Consider the following 25,093-nt stretch of genomic DNA (forward strand, 5'->3'; position numbering starts at 1 on the left):
AAGATGCTGAACTCACAGGAAGAGAGGAGAACGGTGATGCAGGGGCTGGGGGTGGGGAAATGGGGAGATGTTGGTCAAGGGTAACTTTCAGCTACAAGAGGAACAACTCCTGGGGATGTACTGGACAACATGGCAAGTACAATTAACAGGAATATATTACATACCTGAAAGCTGTTATGGTTATACATCATTCGTGTTATAACCATAACAATGGTAATTATCTGAGAGGATGGAAGTGTTGATGAACCTTATTGTGGTAATCACTATACTACATAGGGGCATCAAATATGCACATTGCATACCTTAAACTTGCATGCATTCTATATCAAAAATATCTCAATTAATCTGGAAATAAAATAATTGTTTACATCCAAGTAATTATTAATGTTCTCTAAAGTTTATCAAATTTATAGCTGTAAGCTATATGCAATAACAATACAAAATGCTGAGAGTATAGGTGGATGTGTCTTAAATGTTGAAATTTTTTATTATTCAAGAATAGATTTAGTCCAGCCGGTGTGGCTGAGGGGTTGAATATCAATTTATGAACCAAGTGGTCATGGGTTCAAATCCCAGTCAGGGCACCTGCCTGGGTGACGGGCTTCCTCCCCAGTAGGGAATGTGGAGAAAAAAGGCCATCAATGACTCTCTCATCGTTGATATTTCTATCGCTCTCTCTCCCTCCCAATTCCTCTCAGAAATCAAAACAAATATTTTAAAAAATAAAAAGAGATATAAATACCAACTGAAGAATAATTACAAGGAATAAACAAAATCCCTTACTTGAAACAGGTTCAACAACAGCAACAACAACAAGAGGAGATCCAGATATAACTGGACTCAAGAACTGCCACAGACACTAAATAGTAAAATCAATGGTCATGTGATATCACAGAAACGTTCTCATTTATGGTTAAATGCTGGGATGTGTTATGACAATAATTCTGAGGTTGGCGTCTATGCATAGGGAGAGGAGAGCGGCCTCTACCTCTACTGTGTATCAGCACCTACAAATGGGAGACCAGAAGCTCAGGTAGTGACCAGGTAACTCATGGACAAGGGGAGGATAAGGTGCCAATTTCAGTCCATCTCTGGGCTGAGAATAGAGAGAGGGGAGCAGGGGGTGGGGGATGACTGGGAAGAACCAACAGAGAGAAAGAAAGAGGGGGCAGGGGAACAAGTCACATGGGAGAAGCACAGGCAGAAACAAGGGGCTGTCAGTGGGTGTGTATTATTGTTTATTTCTGTGTCTTATGATGTTTAGAGCCATTTAACAGATTGGAAGCCAAGGAGACACAGGGCCTCCCAGGGCCGGCCCATTCTCAGAGACAGCAAAGAACTGCAGATGCAACCGACCCATCCTGAGCCCATAGTCCCAGCCACTCCACCTGCCCCCAAAAGATTTGAAATACGAAGAAGAAAAAAACACCCAACCAGAAAAACAAAAAGAAAAAAGAATCCAAAAATATGAAGATAGTGTAGGGAGCCTCTGGGACAACTTCATGCGTACCAACATCTGAAATATAGGGATGCCAGAAGAAGAGAGAGAGCAAGATATTGAAAACCTATTTGAAGAAATAATGACAGAAAACTTCCCCTACCTGGTGAAAGAAATAGACTTACAAGTCCAGGAAGCACAGAGAACCCCCAAAAAAAGGAATCCAAAGAGGACCACACCAATGCATATCATAATTAAAATGCCAAGAGCAAAAGACAAAGAGAGAATCTTAAAAGCAGCAAGAGAAAAACAGTCAGTTACCTACAAGGGAGTACCCATAAGACTGTCAGCTGATATCTCAACAGAAACTATGCAGGCCAGAGGGAAGTGGCAAGAAATATTCAAAGTGATGAATGCCAAGAACCTACAACCAAGATTACTTTACCCAGCAAAGCTATCATTCAAAATTGAAGGTCAGATAAAGAGCTTCACAGATAAGAAAAAGCTAAAGGAGTTCATCACCACCAAACCAGTATTATATGAAATGCTGAAAGGTATCCTTTAAGAAGAGGAAGAAGAAGAAAAAGGTAATGATACAAATTATGAACAATAAATACACATCTATCAACAAGTGAATCTAAAAATCAAGTGAATAAATAATCGAATGAACAGAATAAACTGGTGAATATAATAGAATCAGTGGCATAGAAAGGGAGTGGACTGACTATTCTGGGGGTGGGGGAAGGGGTGTGGGGGTGGGATGAGATTGGACAAAAATCGTACACCTATGGATGAGGACAGTGGGGGGGCGGTGAGGGCAGAGGGTGGGGTGGGAACCGAGTGAAGGGAAGCTATGGTGGGAAAAAAGAGGAACAACTGTAATAATCTGAACAATAAAGATTTAATAAAAATTAAAAAAAAACAGCTTCCAGGGAGAAGGTGACATTGACATCCCAGGACGGTCCCTCTAGACTGGTGTCCACACCTCAGTCCCATCTTCAGAGGAAGGGAGGATCCATCAGGTGCTCTGCCTCCTGCTCCGGGGGCCTCCACACCTGCGGGGCCCGCACAGGTGTCAGCTCAGAGACTCGGCCTCTTTCGCTCTAACTCCAGGCAGAGCCGGACAGCTCGGCCCCACCTGAACCTCAGGGCCAATTCCTGACCTTCCCCGGGAGGGACAGGCCTGCTCACCTGGTGTAGTAGAGCCAGGTGAGGACGTAGGTGAGGAGGAAGCCAGCCCCCATGAGGGCCCCTCTGATCAGGGTGAGGACCAGGGGCCAGGAGCCCTGCTGCTCCTCGGTCACACATCTGCTGGAGTGCGGGCTGCCTGGGGATGACGGGAGAAGGGTGACGTGTTGTCCAGGTTTCAGTCCACCCACAGCCCAACACCAGACCAGGTGGCCACCCCCCACCTGTCCTGCACCTCACTCTGCACAGAGAGGCTGAAGGAGACGTACTGGGAGCCCAGCGGGTGCTGAGCCCGGCAGGTGAACTCCCCTCCGACTCCAGCCCCACGTGGGACAGCTCCAGGAGCCCTGGTGCTGAGGGCTGGAGGGGCTCAGGGCTTGTTCCTCCGGCACCAGCTCAGGAACACCACCCACTCCCAGGACTCAGTCTCTCCTCTTCCCTCCTCCTCCCAGAACCCGCTGTGGGTTCTGTTCAGGCAGGAGATGCAGGGCCTGTCCTAGCAATCCCCCCTGTCCCCAAACATCTCTGATCCCCCAGCCCCACCTTCTCTCTGACCCACTCCTTTCTCCGTGGCCTCTGCCCCCAGCAGGCCCTGACCTGGCAGCAGCAGGACAGAGGCGCTCTGGGCCCCGTGCACATTCCAGGCCTCGCAGCTGAGTCTGAGTCCCTCACTGAGCCCCTGGCTGATGCTCAGGGAGCTGTTGGTCCAGGGCCCCTCTGAGCTGGAGCGGACCACGTGGGATGCGTTGCCATGGTTCCCCTCCAGCAGCCCCGCCCCCAGCCGCCAGCGCAGGGAGGGGGCCGGCTGGGCCCTGGAGGAGCAGCTGCAGTGCAGACCCTGGTCCTCCCAGGAGCAGGAGGGTCCCAGCAGCTGCGGGGGGTCTGTGGGGAGCGAGGAGAACGGTCAGTGCTGCCTCTAATCTCCCCAGAACCCAGCTGTCCTGCCCCTTGGGGTCTCCTTACTCACAGACCATGGAGAGGCTGAGGGAGACATTTAGGGAGCCCAGCGGGTGCCGAGCTTGGCAGGTGAACTCTCCTTCCTGTGCAGGCCCCACGCGAGGCAGCTCCAGGATTGCGGTGCTGGAGAGGGGGGTGGTGTTCAGGCCTGGGGACCCCTGGAACCAGCTCAGCTCGGCAGGAGGGTTGCTGTCAGCCTCACAGCGCAGCCTCAGGGCCTCTCCCTCCAGGATGGAAAGGGATGTGGCCTGCAGAATCTTGAGGGCTGAGAGAGAGAGAGGACAAAGCTGGGGTCTCTCCTCCTTGCTATGTCCACACTAGCTCTGAGGAGAGGACCAACACCCCCTGGCCTCAGCCTTTCCAAAGGGGCCCAAAGTCGCCCAGGCTGCCTCACAGATGGAGGACAGGGGACATGGAATATGAAAAACAAACGCAGGCATGGGACAAAGAGGAGGTAACGAAGCAGGAGGAGGCAAAACTTCAGAGAGGGGGGCGAAGCAAGAGGGATGCAAGCTTCCTTTTTATTTGGCCACAGAAAGCTGTGGGTGAGCAAGAGATTTAGAGAGGTGAGGTGTGGGGAGGAGCCTTCCATCTGTCCTCAGTTGCTGGCCTCCCCTATATATCCCACGTAGCTCGGAACTCACCTAGACCCTGTGTCCCTCCCAGCCCTGAGGACAGAAGCCCCTTCCTACCTGTGCTGTTTCCTTGAAAGACATGGATGGCCATGTTCTGTGGAGCATCTGGGACAGAAGGACACCCATGGTGGGCACTGGGCCTTTCCCCAGCAGCCATGGAACCAGGAGAGGGGGTTCCCTTCCTGGTGGACTATCAGGACCCTGATTTCAAGCCCTGGCCCAACTCTGCCCTGGCCCAGCTCTGCCCTGGCCACACCCCTTTAGAGGCCCGGGATCCTGCCCCAGAACTCACAGGCCACATTGAGCCGGATGGTTTTCTCCACGCTCACACCAGTGGCAGGAAAATGCACCTGACAGGTGAGGTTAGTGCCGTGGTCCTGGGGCCGTGGGGTGAGAGTGAGCACAGAGGAGAGATGATGAGACCTGGGGCCCAGGGAGGTGTAAGCAGCTGATGTCCAGGAGAAGATGGGGGGCGTGCCCTCCTCACAGGCCCAGGGCACATAGCAGTTCAGTTTCTTGGGGCGGCCGGACTCCAGGGGCCCTGGGATCTGGATGTCAGGTTTGTCGGTCAGGGCTGGAGTGAAGAGAGAGGTGATGAGGACCCCTCGGCATGTCAGCCTGCCCCAGGGTTTTGTCATGGCTGTCCCCACCCCAACCCCAGGGCCCTTCATTTTCCCATTTCTGGTACCTGACACCCGGGGGTCTTCCTTTGGGCCCCTACTATACCTGTCACTTTCAGAGTGAAAAATGTATTTTCATTTGTATGTTCATCGAATCTACTTTTTAAATGAAAGAAGTACATCCCACTGTCCCTCATGTTGACATCTCTGATGGTCAGGGAGCAGTCATCGGGCTCAGGGACCAAGGGGAGCAAGAACCGGCCCTGGATCGTCTCCTGTAGCTTCTCTTTTGGATTGTTTGTGGCCACTAGAAGACCATGATTTTTATTCCATTCTTTCTTGAACCAATACAGGTAGGGGTATCCACCCAAATTCCAGGAGTAGTAAAACTTGCACGGCACAAAGACACACAGACTCTCCTGCACTGTCACAGACTCCTGTAGTACCAGCCGGTAGCTTGAATCCTTAGCCAGGGCTCCTAAGGAGAGAGAAAAACTCAGCCTGGAGCTCCAGGGCCTCCCCCGAGTGGGCTGCCCTCTCCCCTCGGCCCACTCACCTCCCCACAGCACGGGCAGCAGCAGCAACAGCAGCCTCAGCAACATCTCTTCCTCACACCCTGACACAGTCTGTCTACTCGGTCTGGGTCCCTCGGCAAGAGAGTGGAAAGATGCAGATGAGGGAGGACAGAGAAAGCTTTGACAGGAAAGCTGTGGTGAGAACCAAAGGTCACAAGCCCAGAAGAGGGAACCTCAGATTCAGAGAGTCTGCTAGGATTGGCTCTTTGAGATCGTCCAGCCCTGTTTCTGCCTGTGGCAAATGAACCCTGAGGCTCAGAGGAAGCGAGAGGCTTGTCCAAGTAAGATAGCAAGGGCGGACGAGAGCCCCCGTGTCCTGGGTCCACGGGCCATCATCTCTACTGGAGAAGCTGGTCCCACTTGGCCAGCTCTCTGACCATCATGGCCTTGGGACTCTCATGGAGGTGGCCCGCTAGGGATGGGTCTCGGTATAGCCTATATGGGCACCAGTGGCAGAACAGGGTCTAGAGGAGGCAACAAAAATACCACACACCACCACTCATTTCCTTCATTCACGCCTTTGCAAACTCACAAAAACGATTAAATCAGTCCTGACCTTCATTTAGTTCAAGCAGTGAAGGAAGACAGACCAGCTGATGGGCTAGCAGTGGTCATCAACCTTCTGGCCCTTTAAATACAGTTCCTCATGTTGTGACCCAACCATAAAATTATTTTCGTTGCTACTTCATAACTGTAATGTTGCTACTGTTATGAATCATAATGTAAATATCTGATATGCAGGATGGTCTTAGGCAAACCCTATGAAAGGGTCATTCGACCGCCAAAGGGGTCGCGACCCACAGGTTGAGAACCGCTGGGCTAGAGCTTTATCTGAAGGCAATGGGGAAACCGTGGAAGATTCTTAAGCAAGAAAGGATCAGGCTCATATAGGTATCAACATGGTCTCGAGGAGAACCAAGATGGCGGCATAGGTTAACGCCGGAGTTTGCTGCTTTGAACAACTACTTCAAAAGTGTAACCAAAAAACGGAAGGGACATCACCCAGAACCACAGGAACGCTGGCTGAGTGGAAGTCCTACAACCAGGAGGAAAGAGAAACGCATACGGACACTCAGAGGAGGCGCAGTGCTGAAGTCAAATTCTGAGGTGCGGAGTGCGCGGAGCGGGCTGGCGGTGGAGGGCGCGGTTGTTGTTTTCAATCGGGAGGGAGTCGCAGACTCTGAGCACCAGATCCGGGCGAGTCTTTAGGGACCCAGACTCAAACGGGAGAAGCGGGACTGTCTGGCTTAGGTCAGAGCGAGTGCAGCTTTCTCTCTGAGCTTTGCAGCGGGTGCTGGGACTCAGAGAGGCAGAGCCCCTTGGGACAGGACTGAGAGCCACCATAACTGCTCTCTCCGGCCCACCCTGTTGATCCTGTGCGACCCGCCCCGCCCAAGCCCTGCACAGAGGCATTTGCCGGATAGCCTCAGGCAAAGGCTAGATTAGCACCTCCCTAGAGGACAGAAGTTCTCTCACTGCTGACACAGCTGATTCTCATAGCCACTTGGCCTGGAGGTCAAACCCTCCCTGGAATTAGCTACAACAATCAAGATTTATCTATAAGACTGCGAACAAAGACCACTAGGGGGTGCACCAAGGAAGCATAACAAAATGCGGAGACAAAGAAACAGGACAAAATTGTCAATGGAAGAAATAGAGTTCAGAACCACACTTTTAAGGTCTCTCAAGAACTGTTTAGAAGCTGCCGATAAACTTAATGAGCTCTACACGAAAACTAATAAGACCCTCGATCTTATATTGGGGAACCAACTAGAAATTAAGCACACACGGACTGAAATAACGAATATTATACAGACTCCCGACAGCAGACCAGAGGAGCGCAAGAATCAAGTCAATGATTTGAAATGCGAGGAAGCAAAAAAACATCCAACCGGAAAAGCAAAATGAAAAAAGAATCCTAAAATATGAAGATAGTGTAAGGAGCCTCTGGGACAGCTTCAAGCGTACCAACATCAGAATTATAGGGGTGCCAGAAGATGAGAGAGAGCAAGATATTGAAAACCTATTTGAAGAAATAATGACAGAAAACTTCCCCCACCTGGTGAAAGAAATGGACTTACAGGTCCAAGAAGCGCAGAGAACCCCAAACAAAAGGAATCCAAAGAGGACCACACCAAGACACATCATAATTAAAATGCCAAGAGCAAAAGATAAAGAGAGAATCTTAAAAACAGCAAGAGAAAGAAACTCAGTTACCTACAAGGGAATACCCATACGACTGTCAGCTGATTTCTCAACAGAAACTTTGCAGGCCAGAAGGGAGTGGCAAGAAATATTCAAAGTGATGAATACCAAGAACCTACAACCAAGATTACTTTATCCAGCAAAGCTATCATTCAGAATTGAAGGTCAGATAAAGAGCTTCACAGATAAGGAAAAGCTAAAGGAGTTCATCACCACCAAACCAGGATTATATGAAATGCTGAAAGGTATCCTTTAAGAAGAGGAAGAGGAAGAAAAAGGTAAAGATACAAATTATGAACAACAAATATGCATCTATCAACAAGTGAATCTAAGAATCAAGTGAATAAATAATCTGATGAACAGAATGAACTGTTGATTATAATAGAATCAGGGACATAGAAAGGGAATGGACTGACTATTCTTGGGGGGGAAAGGGGTGTGGGAGATGTGGGAAGAGACTGGACAAAAATCGTGCACCTATGGATGAGGACAGTGGGTGGGGAGTGAGGGCGGAGGGTGGGGCGGGAACTGGGAGGAGGGGAGTTATGGGGGGGAAAAAAAGGAACAAATGTAATAATCTGAACAATAAAGATTTAATTAAAAAAAAAAAAAAAACATGGTCTCTCTGAGGCCAGGATAGGGAAAGAGGTGGAAGGGAAAGGCGGAAGGTCAAGAGGCCAGAGATAGACACTATCGTGGTTATTTAAGAAGGTGAGAACCAAATCTGAATATTGTGGAGGAAAGATTTGAGGTGGAAGACACTTCGAGGAAATGAAATTTGAGGAGAGGTGTGATGGGTGGGAGAGGGAGGCACCTAGAGTGACTCCCAGAGCCCTGACAAAAGTAAAAGGGGGTATGGGGGTACCATCTCCAAGAGCACAGTAAATGGGCAGAGCTGAGCTGGGAAGAAAGTTGTAGGAAGACAGTAGAGTTGGCCCATGGTGCTCTTTTCTGGGGACACATGGCTACTTGTCACATTCAAAGACAGTGTCATATATTGGGAGCCATGGTTCACATAATCTCTTTCTATCCTGAAGTATTCCCACTTCCCCGCATCTTGGAAAATCTGATGCTCAGAGACCAACTGTGGGCCCTTCGGGCCCCCAGTTGGTGGAATTGGCCCAGGTTCTCTCATCCAGGTTTTGATAGGGCCTGTGGCCAGAGAGGGGGTGATGGTGTCTGTTGGTCACCTCCAGGAAATGAAGGTGGTTGTGGAGTGGGCTAACGTTAGCCCACGAAACCCATGGGTTGGACTGGAGAGTGGGACAGGAGGCAGAGGCAGGCTCCCCTTTGCTGTGTCACTGACTGAAGGTCACACACTGTTCCTGCAATATCCTCCCGGGACCGGTCTCTGACTGCAGCCCCACCCGGAAACCTCTTGCTCAGCCCTCACAGCTGTGGCCACTGCAGCAGCGGCATCTCTGGGCTGCAGAGAAATAGTCCACATTCCCTTGACACCATCTGACTCTCAGCCTGGAGGTGGGGGCCACTGCTGGTGGTAAAAGACCTGGAGCCTCTTTCTGGATGGAAATGTATGGTCTCTGCCCCAAACTTCTCCCTTCAACAGAAATTCCCCTCTCTCCCGTGGGCCACTGTAGGAGAAGCGAAAGCTGAGCTCTTCTCCCCCCTGGACCACAGCAGGGTGGACCCTTCCCTCTTCTTGTACCCAGAAACCCTGCCTCTCACCTCCTGAAGACCAACACCCACTTCCCTCAAGACAGATGTGGAATTTGAGGGTCAATTTCCTCCAGACAGCTTTCTTGGAGCCCTACTCATGGGGACAGAAGAGTGGGATTCCAAGACTCTTCTGGGACCAAATCCTCTCTGTGCAGAACCCTTCCCAGGGCTGGAGTACCCCAGATGCCCCAGGAAGCATTGGGTGAACACTTTTTTTTATTGATTTCAGAGAGGAAGGGAGAGAGAGAGATAGAAACATCAATGATGAGAGAGAATCATTGATGGCTGTCTCCTGCATGCCCCACACGGGGGATTGAGCCTGAAACTGGGGTGAGGAGCAGAGGTACATTCTACTACATGCTCTTTTGAACCCTTTGAATATATGAGACCATGCAAATAAAATGCCAGGGGGAAATAAAGTGAAAGGATTGTCAACTAAAGAGGTGAGGCAGGGGAAGAGACAGGATCTAGAGGGATCTTCAAAGGCAACATCTGATCTTTGAATGTGGCTCTTGGGGAGGGCACTGAGAAGTTTAAGAAGAAGTCAGCTGCCAAAACAAAAGATTCCTCCAAGTGGTCCATAGAAGTGAGGATGTAAAGTCTCCATAAGATTCTCCACAAGAAGAAGGTCTTTGTTATGGTAGTGAGAGTAGGGCCTGATAAGCGGGGACAGAGGATCTAGGGTGCTTCTAATATCTATACTCTGCATTTCTGAGGAGACAATGAAACAAGTTTCAAATAAAAGAACAGAACAAAACTCCAGAAAAAGAACGTATCAAAGTAGAGACAAGCAATCTACTAGATGCAAGGTTCATAACACAGGTTATAAGGATGATAAATGTATTTAGAAGAAGAGTAGATGAACTTAGTGAGAACTTCAACAGCATAAAAGAGGACATGAAAACCATAAAAAAAGAACCAGTTAGAAATGAGGGTACACTAACTGAAATAAAAATGATTTATGGAGAATCAACAGTAGAGTAGTTGAAACTGAAAATCAAATCATCAATTTGGAATATGAGAAAGCTAAAAACACCCCATCAGACAGTAAAAAAAGAAAAAAGGAATTTTAAAAATGAGGATAGTGTAAGGAGCCTTTGGGACAACTTCAAGCATACCAACATACTCATTATTGAATTGCCAAAAGGAGAAGAGAGAGAGCAAGAAATTGAAAACCTATTTGAAAAAATAATGACAAAATTTTCCTAACCTGGTAAATGAAATAAACATACAAGTCTAGGAAGCACAGAGAGTCCCAAATAAGATGAACCCAAAGAAGCCCACACCAAGACACATCGTAATTAAAATGGCAAAAGCTAAAGAAAATGGAGAACCTAAAAAGCATCAAGAGAAAAGCAGTTAGTTACCTACAAGGGAGCTCCCATAGGACTGTCAGCTGATTTCTCAACAGAAACTTTGCAGGCCAGAGGGGAGTGGCAAGAAATATTCAAAGTGATGAAAAGCAAGGACCTACAACCAAGATTCCTTTACCCAGCAAAGCTATCATTTAGAATTGAAGGACATATAAAGAGCTTCCCAGACAAGAAAAAACTAGAGTTCATCACTACCAAACTAGTATTATATGAAATGTTGAAGGGTGTTCTTTCAGAAGAAGAAGAAAAAAGAAAAGATAAAAAAATATAAACAATGAAATGGCAATAAATACATATCTATCAATCATCGAATCTATAAAACAAAGAATACAAACAAGCAGAACAGAAACAGATACGCAGATACAGACAACATTTTGATGGTTGCCAGATGGAAGGGGAGATGGGTGAAAAAGGTGAAAGGATTAAGAAGTGCACATGTGCAGTGGAATACTTTGCAGTTGTAAAAAAAATGGATGACGTTATTTATCTACTAACATGGAAAGATTTTCAATAATTACTGTTAATTTAGAAAACAAGATGCAAAACAATGTATGTAGAATGCTTCATGTCTTTAAAAAAGACTCACAAAAAATGCTCATGCAAAATCGATATTTATATCTACACATATAGATATAGAAATATCCTTATATATGCATAAATATCTCTTGATAAACACGTAAGATACAGTTTAGAATGAATGACTTGAGAGAAAACTAGCAAACTGGGGCGAAGAATAGAGTTACATTCTACTACATGCTCTTTTGAACCCTTTGAATACATGAGACCATGTAAATAAATTGCCAGGGGAAAATAATTAAAGTGAAAGTATTGTAAACTAAAGAGGTGAGGCAGGGGAAGAGATAGGATCAAGAGGGATCTTCAAAGGCAACGTCTGATCTTTGAATTTGGCTCTTGGGGAGGGAGCTGATAAGTTTAAGAAGAAGTCAGCTGCCAAAACAAAAGATCCCTCCACGTGGCCTATAGAAATGAGGATGCAAAGTCTCCATAAGATTTGACAAGAAAAAGGTGTTTGTTATGGTGGTGAAGGTAGGGGCTGATAATTGGGGACAGGATCTAGGGTGCTTTCTAATATCTACATTCTGCATTTCTGATCTCAGCCCTCTTACCATTCAAGCTCTGAGATTTTGACTCTATTCTGAGGTGCCGTGGACACCTTGTCCCTCCATCACAGCATTGCAAAGGAGAAGGTCTCTCCTGCCTGTATTATTTCCACGGAAGACACCGATGGTCAGGTTCTGTGGAGCATCTCAATTCAGAAGCATCCTCTTCTTTTGAAGTTAGTTTCCATTTTAGCGTCTTCTTGGCCCCCTGTCCCTGTCGGAATCCAGTCCTCAGTTCCATTTGCCTCAGGTCCTGACTCTCTTGTTATTACTCACAATCACCCAGAAGTTGTAGCCCAAACTCACAAGGAGACAATGAGCTGAATGGTTATTTCTGCGGTCACATGGGACCTCAGTAAGGTCAATTGGTAGGTGACATTGGTGTCATGGTGCCAGAGGCTATGGGATTGTTGGCAGCAAAAACGGCCCCAGGTGTTAGACCTCGGTTCAGCAAACTCAGATCATGGGTTCTGGCTAGGAGAAGAATCCAGAGCCAAGACTCAAATGATGAGAGAGAAGGAGAGAGAGAGAGAGAGAGAGAGAGAGAGAGAGAGAGAGAGAGAGAGAGAGAGAGAGAGAGAGAGGAGAAAAGAAAAGAAATTGCTATCTGAAAAGGAGGGACATGGACAAGCTGCCTTCAGCAGTCACCACACCAGCTTCAGAAGCCGGTCATGACCCTATCCACCCCCCTTGCCCACATTTAATAAAAACCTTCCACGCAGACCCCGTCGATGTGTTCCATTCTCAGAGGTCGCCATCTCTCACTTCTCGAGTGCAAAGCATACTATGGCTTTCATAAATTTACTGTGCTTTGCTAAATCCTTCTGTCATGCTCTCAAACCCTTCCTTGGGCTGTGATAAGAACCTGGACCCCAGTATCAGGTTGAGGCCTCCCTTGGCCTCCCCGGGAACCACCCAGCATCACCCTCTCCAAGCAAAATGAGGACACCCTGCCCTCTTCCCTCCTGGCGTCTCTGACGTTCAGGGAGCAGCTGTTGGTCTGGGGAGTCCCTGAGGTTATGGAAGCAGCCCAGGGTTCTCTGTTGCAGCTGCTGACCTGGTGGGTTGGGTTGAGAGTCCTAGGGTCGTTGGCCCCTTCAGAAGATGGAAAGTGGGTCCGAGTGGTTCCATCTGAAGGGAAGAGAAGGGACAGGGCACCAGGACGTGCAAGCCCTCCTGCACGGTGACGGGCCCTGGTGTCTGCAGCTCATACCCTGCATGGTCCTCCAGGGACACTGTGGAGAGCCCCACATGTATCTCTGGGACATTTAGTTTCAGACGCTCCCCACCCTCCTCTGCCCCAGCCCACTCACCTTCCATCGCAAGGACAGCCGTAGTAGCAGGCGTGACATCTCTGAGACCGGAGGGCCTATTCACAACTTAACACAATCTGATTAGCCCTTCCTGCTAGATATCTGACATCTATTTGTGGGTTTTGCCTCCAATGCTCCTCTCCGACAGGAACACCCAAAACCACTGCAGGGGAAGTGAAGGTTAAGCCACTTCACCCCAAAGACACTTCACAAGGGAGCGCTGTTGCTTTCACTTCCCCACACAGACACCACCTCCTGGAGACCCTTCTCCATGCAGGGGACTCTCCTGGGACCAAATCCTCCCGTCCATGCTCATCCTCAGCCCAGGTAGGAAGCCTTGTGAAGCGCTGGCCAAAGCTCCCAAACTCCTCTTGTCACGGGTCGAAGGTTTGTGTGACCAATGCTTCAAAACAAAGGCCAATATTCAACAGATCAGAGTTTGGAGGATCCTGTAGGAAACGTCCAAACCTGTTAGAATTTTTATGAGTTAATTTGAGCCAAATTGATGATAATTGTCAAGGTGCAAAAGCTCAACGGATTGAGAAAATGCTCCAGAGAATGGCAGTTTTGTAGTTTATACGTTACCATCAAAGAAGGAGGTATGAAAAAGGGTTACGCGAAACTCATTGGTGGTAAATTAGGGAGGCGGGAGAAAGCAACATGGGGAATTCTCTGAGATTGGATGATGAATAAAATGAAGAGACAAATACTTCCTTTGCATTGGCGGGTATAGGATAGTTAACGATTAACATTTACAGCACATGGAGATGGTATTGGGGCAACAAGGTAACAATGAGGGTTTCATGGTCTCCTGCTCTGGTGAGAGATTGTGCTCTGAGGGGTCTGGAAAAGGGGGGATTACTCTGACATTCCAAAGGTCTGTTATTGCAGATACAAGAAGACAACAGACACAGTTACTTAAGGTAAAGATGAACCTTTGTCAAGGAAGATATCAGCCTAGGGTGTGACTACCCACCATGACTCCTTTTTAGTTAAGAAGTTTTCATTTCAGACCATCCTATGTGGTTACATTAGTTCTCTGAGTTTGTAAGGCCACTACACACGCCACCCCTGAGCTTGTCAGGTTTAATATGTGGCCCCTTTTTCATCCATAGGTTGAGTGAAGAGCCTGCCACACACACACACACACACACACACACACACACACACACACACACCCTCCTTGGGTTTCCCCACAAGCTCTGCCTTTGTGGTGTGGTTTTCCTCTCCCAGAGAGGACCAAGATAGCTTTACCATCTGCTGCTCTCACTACCCCAAACCCCTCCTCTGCCTCCTCCTCACACCTCTTCTTTCTCAGATTTTATAGTCTCATGGGCTCTTGTATCAGGTCCTGAAGATTCAGCCTTTTCTCAGGTCATCCAGCTCCTCACCCTGAGACTCCATCCATTGAGACCATGACAGCCCCCTTCCTCATCCTCTTGACACAGTAGACTCCGGGCCTGCTAAGCTGCCTCACTGAAAACCATCTGGCTTGTGTTACATGAAGCCACAAGTTCCCTTCTGATTATATGAGCTTCCTGAGCCAGGGAATGTGGTAAGACTCAGAAACAGCCGGATGAAAGAGATGCATAGGGCACGGTATGGGGAAAGGGCGCAGGACTTCCATGCTCTTTCCAATCCGGTGCACCACGCTCCCCAATCTCCCCATGTTCACCAGCCTGGAAACTACCCAAACCCAGTCCTTTTGGGTTTTTACGGAGGCTTCATAACATAGACATGATTGATTGCATCACTGCCATTGTCAACTGATTCCACCTCCAGCTGCTCACCTCTCAGAGCTGGGGGAGAGGTGGTGTGGGACTGAAAGTTCCAACCCTCTAATCACATAGTTCGCTCCCCAGGCAACCAGCCCCCATCCTTAGGTGCTCTCCCAAAGTCACTCCATCAACTTTTTAAGAAGACACATTTATAGCTTACATCACTTGGGAAATTCCAAGGATTTGGGGAGCTCTGCCAGGAACAGGGATGAAGACTAAATATTTTGTATTGTATTTCTTATGATAAATCATAATATTAAAAATATCTATCTCAGTCTCTCTGTCCAATGATGAAAACCTCCTACAATGCAATGTGCATACAGTGCAAAGAATAACAGGTAACGTTGCACCTTTCTCAAGAGATGCAAGATTTCATGAGATCAAGGATGAAAAGTGATGTTTGGAAAATTTGCCAACGCCATGTATTTGGAAGGATCCAGAAGAGTTAGACCTATTACTATAACAAAATCAACAAGAATGATGACATGATGATTCAAAAAAAGAACAAACTGAATGTCGAAGCATTTACTAATGGTTTTGGAGGGGAAATGTTGAAATCTTCACACTTTTGCAAACATTGACCTTAAGTAATTTTTTTCCCTAAGCACATCATAGAATCCTAACAAATACTTGTTGAATAGGTGAAATAGAATAAATCTTATTTTTCTCATGTAACAGCTCATTCTAATTATGTAACAGCATTGCTTAAATATTTATTTTTTTGGTTAATCCTCACGGAGGATATTTTTTCCATTGAGTTTGAGAATAGAAGGGAGAGGGAAGAGACACACAGAGAGAAACATTGATCTGGGAGGAACATATTGATTGGTTGCTTCCCGCAGGTGCCCCCAAGTGGGGGTGCAGGATCAAGTCTGCAACCGAGGTTTGTGACCTAGATGGGAATCCAAGCAGAAACCCTTCAGTCCAAGGGTGACGCTCTAACCACTGAGCCAAACCAATGAGGGCTGTTTAAACATTTTGCACGAGATCATTTGTTTAATTATTCCATCCTCACAACCTTATGAAACAGAAAATTGAAGTACAGATTGGTTAACTAACTTGCCGAAACGTGAACATCTGGCTTCAACCCCTGGCAGTCAGCTGCAGAATCTCTGTGCTTCCTTGTCTCCCCTTTTCCCTGTCTCTACCATGTTCTTCTCCCACCTGCAGGGCACTGGATGAGGGCCAATCCCTGTGTTTGGTGTGTGAGATTGACAGCAACCTCCTTGCTAGAGCGAGCTGGACCCTGGAGAGCCAAGCTCAGAGCCTCCGTCCTGCAGCTGCCCCGCAATGGCAGCTGGCGATGGAGGGGAGTTCTGCCAAGCTCAACACCCACTGGGCTCCCAACACGTCTCCATTAGCTTCTCTGTGCAAAGAGTGATGGGAGAGAAGAAGGGGCCGGATTCCTGGATTCTGAGAGCGGAGCCTTACGTCAGTGTGACAATACAGAGAAAAGGTATTTTTTCATAATATACAATGCTAGTTTCTCCTAGAAATGAATATATCCCGGTTTTTTAATAGGTCACCTGCCAATGTGGGAGGACTACCCCAAGACTCTGGCTGTATGGAATGAAAGTTCTTGGAAAATGGCGGCCTTCAGTGTCATAATCCCAATGGGCTCGGCCATGTCTTTCACCCAGTCCCAGAAAGAAAATGAACCATGGGATGGAGAGACACCGTAATTCTCCATGATGACCATTGGCAGGCTGTGGCTTCAAACGGTCTAGTGAGCGTGTGCACAGTCCACCCACTTCCGGTTCACAGTTCACCCACTTCCGGCTTGGGGTGAACTGTGCGCATGCTCACTAGAACATTTTTGCTGACGTCACCAACTGCATCTAACCATCGGTTGCTTGAGGGACGCAGAGGTGCTGTGGAAGGTTAGCAGTGGGGATTCTGTGCGGTCAGAGGGGGTTTCGAATTGAAGGTGGAAGATTGGCTCATTAATTTTCATTCCTTGTGTATTTTCTGTATGGATATAAGTATTTTTTTTGTAACAAATTCCAAGTGTACTTTAATGATCAGATTTTATATTGTCCCATAAAACTTGATCATTTGAGGTGCAACTTAAGGGGCCTTAAGTTGATGTCCCTTGAGGACATTTGGGGAAGTGAGGCGCTGAAGGAGGCAGTGATTGATGGGGAGCGGGAGCCTCTGTGATTGGAGGATTTTGAGGGTCACACTGTGACACACTCCGCTGGGGGGGCAGTGATTGGGGACCTAATGAAATGGGCAGAGCGGGGTGCTAAGGGTAGCATATGGGAACCAGTTGACTGCATTGCTCCCTGGCACTGAGTGTTGGGGTCCTTCGGGGACGGATGGTAGGGTCAGTGTTGGTTTCTCCTTGCTGTGCCTGTGGACAGGGTAAGGGTCAGTGATTGGCAGCTGAGCAGATAGGTGCTGGTTTCCCATTGGGGGCATTATTTGGAATCCCGTGTTGGGAGTTATTTCAGGCCCTGTGGAAACCACACTCTCTGAGACACATTTATCGGCGATGAAGGTAGTAATGATTTCAGGAGCCTATGTCAGTGGCTGGGAGGCATTTCATGACCTTCTGGTAGTCCTGTGATCTAGTCATTGGGAGTTTCTGGAGGTCAAACAGGATGTTTTAGGGGACCCTGTCCTTGTAAGGGACCACACTGGATAGTGGCAACTTTGTGCAGTTTAGAATGAGGCAGTCACAGGATTGAGTCCCTTTGCAGACTGAGTGACCTTAAGGCAAATTATGAAACACAATTCAGTCTCAGGTTCCTTATCCACACAATGGGTACAATAATGATTATAGGGTGGGGGGAGGCAGAAGAGGGTATAGGGGGGAGATAAATGGTGATGGAAGACTTGGGGCGCTGAATACACAATACTGAATTCATGCACAGTTGGGATCTGGCCAGCTGCCCCAGTCAGGGCTGATCAAGCCAGGCTGGCTTCCAGGAGGGGATGTGGGAGGTTGGCTGTCCAGCCCCACCCCAGATTGGAGTGGGAGGGAGCCATCCAGACGAGGTCAGCTGGGGAGAGGGGCCGCAGGCTGATTGGAGGTGGGGCCAGCCAGGGTGAGGGGCCCTGGGCGGTTGGCGGGCCCCATCCCCTGGCCGAACTCCTGGTCGAGGGGATAATTTGCATATTAGGCTATTGAAGATTTTATTACCACAAATATTGAGATTCTGTTACTTTTTAAACGAAAAATATTTTGGTACAAAATACAGTTATGCAAAAATATAGATATTTCAGTGACATTATCATCATGGCCACATACTATCAATTTTAAAATGTACTGAAGTTTTATTATTCATCCTCTATTTCATTATTTTCATCTATTCTTTAATACCTACTATATAGACATAAAATCTATCTATCTATATAAAAGGGTAAGTGTCCATCCGACCGGTAGCTATGACGTGCACTGACCACCAGGGGGAAGATTCTGAATGCAGGAGCTGCCGTGATGCGCATTGGCCGTTTAAAAATAAACAGCACCACAGACCTGGCGCCAACAAACCAACACTCGGCTTCCCCCAAGTGGGACACAGGCCCTGCCACCACCCCAGAGCGACACCCCACCAAATCACAGCCAATGCTGCCAAGATCCCATGGCACAAAATGTGCCCCACATTCCTAGCCCAGCCCAGAAATGTTTGCTGTGGGCGCCGCATAATGGCATCACATAGCAACACCTGGCTTCCTCTCCCTAGCAACTAGCCTCCTTGGAGTTTCTTCAGCCCAGGAAGACGACTTGCTTTATAGCCAGGTACACACATTTTACAATTTAACCAAATGTTTGTGAAGCGTTTTCACGTGCCTCATCTCATTTGATCCTTACAGAAGTCCTCATGTCTATTTAATGGAAAGCTATTCAAAATATAAGTATCAAAATAGGGGGCATAGTGAATGACTGCTTTTAAAGGTCAGAAAAAATGGTGTCACCTTAGAAGTACAGTGACATTGGAAGGCAATTTTATGGGCTTAGCAGTTGTAACTGGTCCATGAAGCAACTTTGAATTAAACAAAGGAGCAGGAAAAAATGGGGATAGTAGACATAAATATATGCTTGGATTTGGGAATCAATTGGACTTTTTTTTAAGCAACATTGTTAAGCTGCATTGGAGAGTTACAGATAAGTTTTTCCACACTATTCTGATATTTTATATTGAATATCTTGGGCAGTGATTTAAATATCACCAGGTTCAGAAAGAAGTGATGAGCCTCTCATAGATAACCAGTGTATGGACTGGTTATGGACTCTTTCATATGTTTATACAGGCTCCTAAACATACACACCAGGAGTCAGCAAACTGGCCATCAGCTAAATCTGCTTTGCCATCTGTTTTTTAAAGTAAAGTTTTATTGGAACACATTCATATTCACTTGTTTATTGTCTGGGGCTGCTTTTGTACTCCAGTGGCAGAGTTAATTGTGTTAATGACCATGTTATCTACAAGCCAAAAATATATACTCTCTGGCCCTTTACAGAAGAAGTTTGCCAACATTTGTTATCCACATACACTCATTAGTATGCTCATAATCACACATCTACGTAGAAACTCTTTCCTGTTTTATAAATACCAAATCATACCATACACATGTGTACTTGTTCTTTTCACACAATACAGCTATCCAATATCTGCATGGTATTCTATCATGTGGACATGCTATAATTTATCCAACCATCCTCACATTTTTTATTCATTCTCCCTCCCCTCCCTTTTTTTTCAGTTCACTGAAAAAAGCAGAATAGCATCATCTTTAAGTGGACAGGCACAGGATCCAGGTTCCTGTATTTAATTCTACATCAACTGGACAAGTCATTTAATTCATCTGTCCTGGTTTTCAAAAAGGAAGATTATAATAGTGCTTACCCCATGAGTTTGCATGAGAAGTGTGTGTGTGTATGTGTGTGTGTGTGTGTGTATGTGTGTGTGTGTGTGTGTGTGTGTGTGTGTGTGTGTGTGTGTGTGAAGCACTTGGAACTGTGTGGGGAGAACCAGCGCTTGGTGAATCTGAGTGGGACAATGCATGGATGGATGGATGGATGGACGGAGGATTAGGGATGTGAGAGAGAAGAATCCAGTAAAATAAACTCTCCTTTAATAAGAAACCAGGTGAGGCAGGTCAGAGGGCTTCCCCGCAGCCCATCTTAGGGATTCTGTTCCAGCCTCCAGATAACCCTCAGCTTGGCACTGGGGCTCCTGGGGCTGGGACGGTGATGTCCACGGTGAGGTTGGTGTAGAGAGGCTGCAGCTCCTTGGAGAGCAGCGTGTAGCCCAGTGAGTTCACGCCATCTTGTTGCCACCTGCTTTGGATCTCGGCCAGGAAGCCAGGACTGGGGGAGCAATAGCCATGTGAGCCCAGGGCTCAGGGATGACCCAGAACCAGCCACCCCATTCCAACCCTGACTCACCTCTTGGGACTCTGCTCATGGCTGGGGTCCAGCCCCCCCTCCAGCATGTGGTAGCGGCCAAAGAGCCGATGGGGTCGTGAGAGGAGCATCCCGTTTAGTTCCAGCCTTCAAGGGAAGAGGGCAGAGGCTAAATGCCTGTCTCCTCTGATAGGATCCCCAGGCCACAGCGCAGCCTCTCGGGCCAGGGTGGCCCATGTCACCCTCCATCTAGGGCAGCCTGTAGTTCCCACACCACGGAGGAATCTGCAGCCCTGTGCCAGGCTCCCTAGAGCAAGGCCTCCCCACCTGGCAGCGATGTCATTGTCCTCACGATCCCGGTCCCAGTACGTGTTGGGAAAGTCATTTATCTTGAGGTAGTGAACTGGACGCAGGGCAAACACCCCTCCAAGGTAGCCGCAGTAGGGCAGCCTAGAGATGGCAGAGAGAGTTGGAAACACAAATTAGTTCAGGTAATAGGCCCTGATCCTTTCCTGGCCAGGATTTCCAAGGTTAATTTCTGGGTTAGCCCTTCTCCACTCACCCCTGTGATAACCTCTCCTCCGACCCATACCCACTCCCTGAATCATCTGACAAGCCCATCTTGTGACCCCAGTGATGGCCCCCTTCCTGACCCCTACTTGGCCCCTCCTCTCACTCATTCCCATCCTCTGACCTCAGTTAAAAACCTGTTTGCCTACCACTTTATTAGGTGCATCCTGACTCCCTTATTAATAACCAATTCCATCCCTACTTGGCATCCACATCCACGAGGAAGATTCTTCACTGTCTATGAGGTCTTTGCTCAAGCCCCGTCATCCCCTCCCTGCCTCAACCCCAGGGATCAGGGTCTGGATCATACATATGAACAGGGCACAATTCAGGGAAGAGCAGGGCCTGGCCCACCGTCCCCCTCCCTCCACCTACTTGTAGTTGAACTTGTCGATGGCCACGGACACGTGGGCAGGGAAGATGTCACAGATGTAGAGGTTGCGGTTGTCCTCTGGCAGGAGGTTCACATCGTGGAAGAAGACGCAGTCCCAGCCCTCTTCTTGCATGGCCTCCCAGAACCCCACATTGCGAAGCTGGCCCCGGTTGAAGGCGGTGTTGTTCACCTGGGTGGACAGAGATGCTCAGTGCAGTAGTGTTCTCTCACCTGCCAGGCCCATCCTTCTCACCTTTTCAAGTCCTGTTCTCCTGCCTGGAACCCCTTCTTATTCCCACTGTGGAGCTGGAAAACCCACACTTGTCCAGAAAGGTACAGTGTAAAGGTTACTTCCCCTGGGAAACTTTTCTCGGATCCCCACCCCCCACCATCCTAGGCAGAGTCAGTAACTTCAGCCTCTCAGCTCTCCCTCCTAAGCCATCTTCAAGGCTCTCAAGGATCATCACCTTCAAGAGGTCATCTGAGGGAGGCGGAGTTTAGGAGTAATCAGGGACCACTGGGTCTGTTTCTGTTCTGACCAGACAATGACTGGGTCTGATGCCCAGGAAACATGACAGGATTTGCCTCTCCTCCTCCTCCTCTTCCTCCATCATCATCATCATCTTCTTTATCACCGCCACCTTAATTGTTACATCATCACTTACTATCATCATGTCCATCATCATTACCATCACCACTGTCTTCATTACCTCAACATAATCACATTAACTCCATTATCACTATTAGCTTCACCATCATCATCACCATGAACACAATTATCACTATCACCACTGTCACCATCATCGTCACCACTGTTAGCAACAGCATCTTAATTGTCACCATAATTACCAGAATCATCACCATCAAAACAATCATTACCATCATCAAAATCACCATCATCATCATCATATCATTTATTGAGAGCCTACTATGTGCCAGGCATTGGCCTCACTGCTACACATTCACTAAGTCGATTAGTTTTTCCCACGACCCAATAATGCAGGTGTTATTATCATTTTTGTCTCATGGGGAGAAAACCATGGCAAAGAGGTAAGTTCCCCAAGTTTATTATACATAGTTATTCGATAACAGTGGGATGGATGGATGGATGGATGGATGGATGGATGGATGGATGGATGGACACATGGTCCCACACTCAGATAACACATGTAGTAATGGACCAGACCAGGATTCAAACAAGCATCTAACTGATCCCAAACCCCTTTAATTCACCCCTTATCTTTATTGCCCAGTCTGGTCAGCCCCGGTCTCAGAGAGGCCTCGACTTCATGAATCGGACGGAGCCTTTCCCACAGGCAGCCATTCAAGCTGATCCCAAACTCAACTAGTTAAGACCAAACCTATAGTCCTTGGCTCTGATTGCTACCAGTTCAAGATCTGCACTCATAAATCCAGCCCCCCAGATATTCTGTGACCCAGACACTCTCAGCTCACAGCAACAACTTCAGCTCTGATTGTTCAAACTCATGCTAAAAGCCCTCTGCCCTCTTGCCCTTGACCCTCCCCATTCCTGCCACACCTGATTCACCACATAGATGGCATAATGCAGTTGCTGGCGCTGCAGGAAGGGGTGCAGGTGGAAGAGCAGGTGCTGCAGATGCTGGGCTTGCCCATAGTAAGGTACCACTATTGCTGTGTGGTGCCGTGTCCAGCAGTTGGGTGGCTGGTATTGGCCTCCCAGCTCCACCAGTGGGTTCTTTTCCACCACCTGCTCCATTGTCAAGTTCTCTGGAATCATCACCTTCAAGGGGCCACCTAAGAGAGGGAGAGGCTAGAGATGATCAAGAACCTACCCCAGAAACCCCACACCCCAGTTTTACTGGGTTGAATCATTCGCCACCCCCAAATTTCCTATCCATCCAAAATTTCAGAATGTGACCTTATTTGGAAATAGGGTCCTCACAGACACAATTGGTTAAAATGTGGTTCTACTGGATTAGGTTTGGTCCTGAAGCCAATGGCTGGTGTCCTTATAAGAAGGCCTTGTGGCCCTGGCCAGAGCTTCTCAATGGTTAGAGCATTGACCCACACACGGAAGGGTCACGGTATCAATTCCAGGTCAAGGGCATGTACCTGGATCATATGTTTGATCCCTAGTCCCAGTCAGGGCGTGTGCAGGGGGCAATCAACCAAAGTGTCTCTCTCTCTCTCTCTCTCTCTCTCTCTCTCTCTCTCTCTCTCTCCCTCCCTCCCTCCCTCCCTTCCACTCTCTCTAAAAAGCAATGGAAAAAAGATCCCTCGGGTGAGGATTAAGAAGAAAAAAAAACATGGACCACTACTCAGCTGAGCCCTTCCCAATACTCCTGACCCTCATAAACTTGGAGAGTCAATGAAAGTTTAAAGACACTAAGTCTTGGGGTGATTCCTTATGATTCAGTAATAGATAACCAACTCTCTCCCCATCACCCCCAGCTCCCAGCCCACAGCTTCTGCTTCCAGGTTCTGACCCCCACCCTCTTAAGCCAGCTCCCCAAAGCCCGAAGTGGGGGTGGGGGCATAGGAGGCCTCCCACAAGCTTACTGATGTAGGGTGAGACAATGGGGCAGCTGGGCAAATCCTCCCTTCTGATGTCCACACGGTGGATCTGGCTGATGTTTGAGTACACATCCTGGCGAGGGATTCCTGGCGAGGAGACCTGGACCACAAGGGCAGCTCCTCTCCCCGCTCCGGCTTGTCTTGTGTGAGGAAGTGCAGGGAGGAGGTGAAGCCATGGAGGTGGTGGTTTGGGCAGAGTAATGCCCCATCAGCAGCAGCTGTAAGCCCAGAAGTAATAACAGGAGCCCCCTCTGCTGTTCCATTCTGGGGAAAAAGCAGAAGGTCATTCCTTCCATTTTGCAAACGCCTCGCTTTTGCACCATGGGTCTCAGGCCCAGGCTCCTGCAGCCATTCCTCCCTGACGGGCTCTGCACACTCCCCAGCGGGGAGACCAGAGTGAGACACTTCCCAAGGCCACTCAAGGCCACACCATCTGTGCGGAACACCTGTCTTGTGAACGTCTGCAGCCTTGTCTCATCAGCCCGGTTCAACACTCCGGTCACACTGGGTACCAGCCGGACTGGTCCCTTGGCCGGGCAGCTCAACCTCCCCGACACTTGGCGTCCTTGTCTGTCAAATGAGGTTTATTGCTGGGTCAGGCTCATCGGGCCAAGACAGGCAACGTGCTTGTGTCAGGGTGTGACAGGAACTCAGCGTCATTCCAGGAATGGCCCAGGTTCTCTCTTATCTCCAACATTTTAAAAATGTTTTTATTGATGTCAGAGAGGAAGGGAGAGGGAGAGATAGAAACATCAATGATGAGAGAGAATCATTGATTGGCTGCCTCCTGCACGCCCCCTGCTGGGGATCCAGCCTGCAACCGAGGCATGTGTCCTTGACGGAATTGAACCTGGGACCCTTCAGTCCACAGTCCGACGCTCTATCCACTGAGCCAAACCTGCTAGAGCTATCTCCAGCATTTTGCATAGAAGGGACCAGCCCTGCTCCTGCTCATTCTGGGTGCCCTTCCCTTTCATGCCACAAGCACCAAGTTGCCACTAGGGGCTTCCACAGCCTCAGTATTCCCTCCACCCACTCTGATCATTATGGATTGTGACTGTCCATGTCAACCTCCCCATCAGACTAGGGGTTTGAGGAGAGCAGGTTCAGGACTGACTCATCTCTGGGTCCTCAGCATTTCTCAGCACAGGAGGCCCCAGGAAATGGATGATGATTGGATGGATGGAGGAATGAATGAATGAATGCAGATAGATCTCTTCTCCACCTGACAGACTCCTACTCATCCTTCAAGAGCCAGCACAAATGCTCCTTGTCTAAGTCCTTTATTCTCATCTACACTCTGGGCTCTCCTGGTCCCTGGTATCTCTGCTGTCACAGCTCTGGTCACCAAACTGGAATGA

The 25,093-nt window shown here is 48.2% G+C and overlaps 2 protein-coding genes across 3 annotated transcripts; both read right to left on the reverse strand.

Annotated features, from left to right (window-relative positions):
* Positions 1-2,358: 2,358 nt before the first annotated feature.
* Positions 2,359-5,485, reverse strand: LOC132216200 (sialic acid-binding Ig-like lectin 14). Of its 2 annotated transcripts, XM_059665349.1 has the most exons (8): positions 5,395-5,485; positions 4,945-5,316; positions 4,511-4,792; positions 4,276-4,323; positions 3,594-3,848; positions 3,224-3,508; positions 2,630-2,765; positions 2,359-2,493 (listed from the first exon to the last, which is right to left on the reverse strand). In XM_059665349.1, exons 1-8 carry the CDS (start codon positions 5,438-5,440, stop codon positions 2,457-2,459), a joined length of 1,461 nt encoding a protein of 486 aa, XP_059521332.1. In that variant the 5' UTR covers positions 5,441-5,485; the 3' UTR covers positions 2,359-2,456. The 2 variants fall into 2 exon arrangements, with proteins under 2 accessions (XP_059521332.1, XP_059521333.1); XM_059665350.1 differs by lacking the exon at positions 3,224-3,508.
* Positions 5,486-19,561: 14,076 nt separating this feature from the next.
* LOC132216235 (beta-1,4-galactosyltransferase 3-like) lies at positions 19,562-23,933 on the reverse strand. The gene is made up of 6 exons (XM_059665421.1): positions 23,718-23,933; positions 22,717-22,952; positions 21,179-21,366; positions 20,561-20,683; positions 20,276-20,380; positions 19,562-20,197 (listed from the first exon to the last, which is right to left on the reverse strand). The coding sequence occupies exons 2-6, from the start codon at positions 22,933-22,935 to the stop codon at positions 20,044-20,046; spliced, it is 789 nt and encodes a 262-aa protein (XP_059521404.1). The 5' UTR covers positions 22,936-22,952; positions 23,718-23,933; the 3' UTR covers positions 19,562-20,043.
* Positions 23,934-25,093: the final 1,160 nt, after the last annotated feature.

Source organism: Myotis daubentonii, chromosome 15 (assembly GCF_963259705.1).
Source record: "Myotis daubentonii chromosome 15, mMyoDau2.1, whole genome shotgun sequence".
Classification (NCBI taxonomy): Eukaryota; Metazoa; Chordata; class Mammalia; order Chiroptera; family Vespertilionidae; genus Myotis; species Myotis daubentonii.